Here is an 8,458-nt window from a genome sequence, read left to right as displayed (position 1 = left end):
AAATTTTAGCGGGACTAATTTTAGCGTTTTAGTGAGTTTTCCCTATTTTCGCTAAAATAAATCTCGCTAAATAAAACACGCCGAATCGACAGATCGCTAAAATTTATCTGCGCAAAATTTCTGGTTATATTGCCTTGATACATTTTTATCAATAGGAAGGGTTTCAGTGTAAGGAAATGCTAGTAAACGAATTCAGACAATAATGTAATACAAGTGTTCGCTAAAATTTATCCAAGCGAAATTTTTTGAAATCGTGATTCGCTAAAATATATCCAAAAAAAATTAAGATTTTCCTAACTCGCTAATATAATATACGCTAAAATTAGTCTCGCTAAAATGTCACCTTTGTCACCTTTCAAAGTCTCTCTAAGGGTCGGAAAAATCAGAAAGTTTTAAATTAGTCTCTCTAAGGGTCGGAAAATTCAGGATTTTTAGGAAATTTTTCGATTTCCATACTCTCTAAGGGTATGACTTTTTTCAAAAATCGAAAAAAAAAATTCAAAAAGTCTCTCTAAGGGTCACCTTTTCAGCAAAAACCAACCCTAGTACCCCCCGCCCCCGGGAAGAAATAAGTAATGTAGCATCTTTACACCCTCGACCCCATGGCTTATCTAACCCCCTTACGCTATTGATGATTCTGATGGACGCGTTGACGGGGGATATACAGATTTTCCAAAAAAGTTTTTACTTTACTGTATTCTATAAAATAGTGGAAAATATTTTCATCGGATAATATATCTTATGATGCTATAAACCCGTAAAATTTATTTGGAAAATATGGGGAATGGATCTTACAATGCTTTTAGTTTTTCTTTCAGCCTTCCTATCTAGGAATTTTATTCGAATGAATTGACAACAAACAATTTTAACCATCCCACCATCACACTTCAGAATCATTTCCATCCTAGAAAAATTAGTTATATTTAGCTTACACTGTGACAGCAGTAAAGGCATAAAAATATCAACGAGAAAATAGCCCAAGATTCCCCCTAAAAATTTGAAAAGGTGACATTGCGTAGAAATATCATATACATGGTTGTTAGAAATAGTATATTGTTAAAATATAAAGTATTTAAAGAATAGTTTAAATTGGCTGAAAATTATTACAGCGAGTTAATAATAAAAAAAATCTATTAAAATCACTATATACATTTTATCTCCTAACAAAATTTCTTTAAAATAATGTGAAATGTTTGTTTGTCAAAGTCATTTCGTCAACGAACCTAAAAATAAGGAAAATCATACGTTATAATGCAAAATAGGTACCACAACATTGCAAACATAGAGCCTAAAACACCTCAATCTATGGGACAAGCTGGAATTTTTACAAGCTCTTATTTGATTTGGTTGGTCGTTAAGATGTAATAAAAGAATCTTATTACTTTTTCTAAAGAACGCGTCATCTCTATCACTTTAAATGACCAATTAGACAAGTATCTTGTAAAACTCCAGCTCATCCCCAATCTATACATTGTGATTGTATCAATTAATTATACCATAGTTCAAAAAAGTTACATCTTCTCAAAAGCTAAACCTACACTTATATATTCTCAGATGGTTTTTATATTCAAACCTTAACGAACGACCGAGACATGTCAAACAAGCAGCCACGAGCGTCCTTGAGCGGTCAGGACTGGTCAAAATTAGATTTTCTAATGGTCTGAAAGTTTAAAAATATTTGATCACTATTAGGCTGCTCTTGATTCCGTTCCAAGAATTTTCAGGTACTCAAAATCACTTGGGGAGTCACATATGTGGAGCAGATTTGCTGGTTGCAGCTACCGAGGTAGCAATTTTACATTTGACTCCCGCTAATTCGAACTCGAAAAAGGAATCTTATTAGTTCGAATTACAGAGTGATTCGAACTATAGAAGGTATTTTAAGAGGGTTTCCCCCCTTGACGGGGACTAAAAATTAGTTCCAAACATAGAAAGATTCAAAAGTTCGTATAAGCGACGATCTACTACCTTATTGGAACTAATTTTCGCGGGAACTAATTTTCGCGGTCGAAAAAAAATTTCCGAAAAATTGCATTTCGCGGGTTTTAATTTTCGCGGTTTTTTCCATTCAGGAATTTTCGCGGGTTTTAATTTTCGCGGTTTTGCCTTTTTTTGGACAAATTTCTTTCATTTTCCTAGGGATTTTCCAAATTTTTCGATAAAATTGGAAAAAATTGTATTTCGCGGGAATTAATTTTCGCGGTTTTCGACTCTCAAATTTTTTCGCGGGTTTAAATTTTCGCGATTTTGACGAAAAACCGCGAAAAACGCTAAAATTAAAACCCGCGAAAATTAGTTCCAATAAGGGTAAACGTCAGGATAAAGACTGCTTTTTCCAGAATTAACCGCACTACTGAAGGAAGATGAAATGTTTGGGAGCTGAGTAGACAGGTTGAGTAGCATAATCAAACCATATACCTCGTCATTTCACTGTTGGTTCTTGCACTACTATTGGGAACCTTGGTCCATGGTAAGCTCTCAGGTGCACCATCTTGTCTCCACCAGCCATACTCTTGTGATGACGTCACTGGATTGCGGTAAATTTCATTTGGATCTGTAAACAAAATACAATTAAAATCTCAATCAAAGTGTTAAAAATGAACTTTAGATTTTTGAAATCAATTAGAAATAGCCAGAAGTTATACAGTTAATAGCCTGTAGCTTAAAAAGTTTCTTTATTTTTCAATTAATAATTATTTATGATCGAGTCACATTGTTTCAACGTTTAATGGCTCCTGAAATATGGGTTACCCGAAATACTTTGGGTTCTAGGAGAATGTTTAGCTCATAACGTTATGTTGTTAAGGTTTTACAGTATACCATGGACGTTAAAATGCAGGTTTCTGAACCCTAAAATTTAGGTTTAATGAACAATTATATATTCTTGTTATATTTGATACGAGGGGAAAAATGTGAAAATCCAAATTCATGAAAAAGAAAATGTAATTTACCTCCATCGGAGAGGGGACATAAATTTTGAGCTGTTGCTTTTTAAAATTGGTTCAGCAGTTTTTGAGACAATCGGTTTTCAAAATGAAATTTCACTTTTCAAAATAAGCGAAAATGGTCGAAAATAGACATGTCTTAATGATCGTAGTAACACAATCTTTTTCTTTTTCATGAAGAAGACTAAAATGGGCTAAAAATGGCTAGGTCGTAAAAAAGATGTCACGGGACCCCAGGCTTGGCCCTCTACTAAGATAACAGAGGCAATTTCTGAGAGAGCATGATTAAACTTGTCATTGAAAAAATATAATGTTAATGATTTTTGAAAAGTGATTTTTGACTTTAACGTTTAAGTGATCATAACTTTTGAACTAATATTGTTAAAATGTAAAATGTAATACATTTAATTTAAGTTAGAACCTCCCAAATTTTAATAACGCAAGGTAAACCTTGCAGATCACTTTTAAAGCTCTAAAAACATCACCAAACACCTAAAGTTCTTTTTGGATCACTCGGTATTAGATTTCACAACATCAATCGAGAAAGATCTGTTTTGAAAAATAGACAAATAACGTCAACAAAAGTTCAAATGGCCATATCTTATCAGGGTAATTTCCAAGCACTTTTTTACCACCGTTATTCGGTGGCAAAAACTCAATTTCGAATTGAGTTTTCAAACTCGATTTTGTAAAAGAGCATCTTTTGATTTATAGACAAACGTTATCAAACTATCCCTTCACTACTGGTTATTTAATATTGACCTTTTGCATATTTCTGTTTATATTTTAGCTGTAAATAAGAAACATTTGAAAACTACCGTGACTCTTATCGTTTTTGATTTTATGATTTATTGCTAATTTAACAAATTATTTGATATATCATTGATACACTCAATTTTTAAGACCAAAACGGTTGTAAGAAAAAGTGCTTGGAAATTACCCTGCATCATATTATCAGATAATTGACGCTAACATTCTTTTAGATCTACTCTGAAACTCACATTAATTGGTGTATAATATGTCCAGATTTCTTCTCATAAAAATTCTAGTTTTGCTTTTAGTAGTCATAAAAAACATTGACGCCCCGGTATCCTGCTGACTATTAATTAAAGCTTGAAAGTTTGAAACAAAATAAAGCGTGCAGCACCCTAAATCAACCAACCAAAATTTGTCATTCAATTCCTGAGACAGCGCTTCGATTTTTAAGGCCTTGTTTATACGCTAAAGTAAAAACGATTCCGCACATGTTAATGTGTCAGTGTTTGAGGTCCGGCAAAATTTTCGGGCAGTGCGCGGATCTAGGTGGGTTTCGTCTCCCCCGTAGATCTTTTTCTGGGGAAGTTGATCTTCAAATTAGTTCTCTAGGTTGGCTTGTCTCAAATTTTTTCATCTACACGTTTTTTTTTTATAAGAACAAACTATATAAGAACATAAGGCTTCGAAGCCCAAAAATTTTGGAACATTCTAAGAACATACTAAGGCTTTGGAGACTTAAAAACATGCAATTTCTTAAGAAATTACATCAAAATGCTCAAAAAATGCTTCAAATCCAAAAAACTTAGAACATCCGAAGGCTTCGTAAATATTTGACGTTCTTATAAAAAAAAACGTGTATGGCTCAAATTTTAGGCAATTTCTCATAGTTTTTGAGAATGCTAATTTCATTAAAAAGTGCCGGGTTATTTTTTTATATAAATCCCTTTAGAAGTTTTGTGGCGCATTTTTTTGCTTAAAAGTCAGGTAAACAATATAATAGCGTTTTTACAGCATTAAAATCTGTGATACGTATTTCGACAGGTCCGGTAAATAATTTCAACAACTCCGGTTGATGGTTTCTAGATATTTAGGTTGTATATTTTCAATTAAAAGTGGTTTGGGATTGTTCGCACCCCGTCCAATTTTTTTGTGACCTAAGCTGCTTGTCTATAACTGCCAGACTAATCTAAACCATTGCTGGCCTTTAACAAATCCAAAAAGAGGACCCCGTGAGGATAGGAGGGCATATTCAAAGTATGAGCATGATGAATCTGGTAATGTGGCCCACTTTTCGATTTATTAGTTTTCCTACTTTGAGGCTTTGGTGAAATCTCTATAGGTATATAGTCATATCAAATCTTATTGTGGTCAATCTTGACACGGGCAAGCTTTAAACAGTCATTTTTTCTGATATAACAGGTACTCAAATTTTCCTAGAGGAAAAATGTGAACGGAAAATAAGGTTTTTAAAAAAATGATCAACATCATTGTATAATAATTCATCAACAACATGCTTTCTCCAGCTTGGTTTTTGTTGTTCTCACAGCCAGAGAATATGAAAAATGAAAAACAAAGTAAGTACTGCCAAAAAAAGTTTTTTGGCATATAAAGTCAAAAATGTTGCGGACATAACTTTTTCCGTTCACAAAGTTATGTCCGCACAGATTTGACACAGAAAAAAATTGAAAAGCTTTAGCTCACTGGTTTTTACATTTTAAATCCTTCCCAGATAATGGGAAACTAGAGCAAGTTGCAAAAAAACGGCGTTTTCTCTGATGCCAAGTTAAGGTCCAAAATGAAAATTATAACAGAAAAATAAACTTTTTATTTCTTTGAAAATGATGGTTTTGAGCCTGTGAGCTTGAATAAAGGATAAATTATGCATTAAAAATTTACATATTAAATCCATTGTGTAGTGTTCACACAACATAATCTACTACACATTCACTTAAAGACTAGTTAGAATTGCTCCAACAGTTCAAAACAGAGTCATATTCTGTAGCAAATTGTATGTTGCGGACATAACTATTAAAGTATTTATCAGATTTTTAACCCTCTTAAGCAGTTATGCTAACACTTTGACAATACTAAAGAGTTACATTTGTAAGTACCGTGCATTTCCTTGCTTTTTTTAATTTTTTGTGTCCCCTAGGGTTGTTCTTCTACTAGAAATATTAGAAAGTTTTAATATCATTGTTGAGTCTTCTTTTGTTCTTTTCAAAGAAAAACATGTAATAACTGAAATCAAACCAAACCAAATCTTTTGGTTTTATATTGATTTAGTCTCAAATATTCCTTAAATTTTGGTAAAGAAAAAGACACTCCAAAATTTTAAATAAAATGATGTAAAATGTTCTACGGTTCTACCCTGGAAGTAAAAAAGTTATGTCCGCAACATAGCATTATTACCCATTTAACCCTTTCTATTGAAAAGGTTGAGTGGCTTTTCAAGGAAAAATCATTTTTACTGATTATAAAAATGTATAACAGTTAATGTCAAGCTCAAAATCTCACTTTTAAAATCAGATTATGACAAAAAATGATATATGATTGGATTCTCTTTTACAGATAAATCTTCAATTTTCAGGAAATCATAGTTACAAAGACCTTTCAAGGCAACAAATTTCAATGATTAAATTTTGGTTCAAGTACAGCAAAGTATTAAAAGCCAAATAATTCAGTTTAATGTTTATTGCTGATTTTAAAGTAAATTTGACAAAAAGTTATGTCCCCAACCAACAAGGTTTCATTTTCTAATTTTTATTGATCAACTGAAATATAGCAAACTTTTGTTTTTTTTGAAAGCTTATAATGGGTCCTTCAAATCTAGAATGAAGTTACCTGATCATAGCCAGTTTTCTTTTCATGAAGTCAAACTTTATGGGAATATTTTTAGTATTTTAGATTTTCTTCTGGAAAAAGTGTCAGAATTTGAAAAATATGTCGTACTGGACGGTAAAAATTGCTTTTCAATGCAGCTTATTATATTAGCCATGGACTGAAATCTAAGACAAGTATTAGATTATGCATATTTTATCTTAGCCTGGATATCCAAGCTCAAAATTTTAGAAAAAATAAGTTTTACCTCAGCCAGACAAAGTTCTAAAATTATAGAGCTTGGTTCACCTAGAAATCAGGTGAACCCCTGTTGACAGATTTTCCTGCATGAGTCTAGCTGGGAGACCCGACTTCTCTGTCTATGTGGTTTCAAAAAAATATCAAAGTATAGACAGTAGTAGCCGGGAATTATACAAGATGCAAGAATTAATCGCAGAATTTGATTGGCTAATATCTTATTGTTAAGATTTGATAAACAAAAGTATGACGTCAAACAGCTCTATTGTTTCAAGAAGTGGCGCAAGCTTTTGAATTGTTTTGAAAAAATAACGGTTTTTTCTTTTGTGATTTGAAGTGATTTGAATCGAGTCAATAATTCCATACTCTGTATTTCAGTGAAGTTATTGGGATTTTAACAGCATAGAAATATTTTTGTAACAGAGTATGGTCTCCAGACTAGCATGAGTCCAATGGCTGCAAATAAATATATGCACATAATGACATGCATAATTTCAAGATGGTACCCCAGCAGTGATAAATCAATTTAGAATGGCAGCCTTGACCATAAAATATAGACAGTGTGGTGGAAAGTCTGTTTATAGACAGAAAGTGCAAAGTAAATTTTGGAGAAAAATTTTTTCAAAATATCCAACCCAAAACAGCAATACAAAATTGGCAAACAGAAAAGAAGAATTGAAGCAAAAGAAAGATATACCTTTAGTTCTTTACACGATGCAACCAAGTCATTAAGAAGATTAAAACAAGAATATCTAAGTGTAAGCAAGTAATTGAAAAGAAAACAACCAGAACATCTAAAAATTCCCATGTTTTGATCTTCACACTTCTTCCCTACCATTATTGTTATTTTTATTTGGATGCGTGGTCAAACACCCAAGGGAGATAATTAGATATTCTATTGTTATTTGCTTCGAAGAAGAAAAGTCAGGGAAATTTGCAAAGCAGCGTAGCGCCTTGCTGATCGCCCGCGCGGTCCACCTAAATATTTAGGCGAACACTTCAAGTCGGCTCGCATAATTTCTTATACGCGCGCCACCATTCAGATCTCTGATTCGCTTGGACCAACCAATCAGAATATCCGCATAATCATCCTCAGATGAGAATGCAGACGATCTAGGTAAACCAGACCGTAAACATAAGAAATATCAAAATCAAAAAAAAGTTTACGGGCTGGATATCCAGGCTAATTTTATCTCAAATGAAGTGTAAACTAAAAAGAGTTTTTTGCCAAATTTGTCTGATTATAAACTACTCTAGGTTAAATTTCTGGACCAAGCCAGTTTGATTAAGCCCTGATATTTATGTTTTCTGAAAATTGAAGTCATTAATAAAAAGATTATCCAGGAATGAAAGTGAAATTCAAAACTTTATTTTTTCCAAAAATTTTCACCTATTTGGGTGACATTACCAGATTCATGCTCGTATAAGGTGCAGCCCATAGGTGCATTTCACTCAGGCTTTCAAAGTGAACTGAAGGTTTAAAATGAACAAATATGAGAGGAAGTGCAATCTAAGCAAGGGTGTAAAGTGAGGAACAATGTTTTTCCACAGCACAGGCAAAACTTTCCGGAAAACCTGAATTTATTTGCCTCAAAATCGATTTTTTTCACCCAAATTTGGCTAAATTTATCTGTTTTTGACTCACAGGCTTGTTTTAAAATCCCAAGTACCTAGGCATGCCC

At 32.9% G+C, this 8,458-nt stretch overlaps 1 protein-coding gene across 1 annotated transcript; it reads right to left on the bottom strand.

Annotated features, from left to right (window-relative positions):
• Positions 1-1,029: 1,029 nt before the first annotated feature.
• LOC136806405 (sperm microtubule inner protein 11-like) lies at positions 1,030-2,554 on the bottom strand (the record flags this gene model as incomplete). Its single annotated transcript, XM_067062971.1, is given in 2 exon segments — positions 1,030-1,223; positions 2,419-2,554. Coding segments are annotated over 2 exon segments (185 nt in total), but the record flags the coding sequence as incomplete, so codon positions are not given.
• Between the last annotated feature and the right edge of the window lie 5,904 nt (positions 2,555-8,458).

This window comes from Clytia hemisphaerica, unplaced genomic scaffold (genome assembly GCF_902728285.1).
Source record: "Clytia hemisphaerica strain Z4C2 unplaced genomic scaffold, Clytia hemisphaerica genome assembly, whole genome shotgun sequence".
Classification (NCBI taxonomy): Eukaryota; Metazoa; Cnidaria; class Hydrozoa; order Leptothecata; family Clytiidae; genus Clytia; species Clytia hemisphaerica.
Note: the sequence above shows the minus strand (reverse complement) of the source record. Positions and strands in the feature narration are given on the sequence as shown.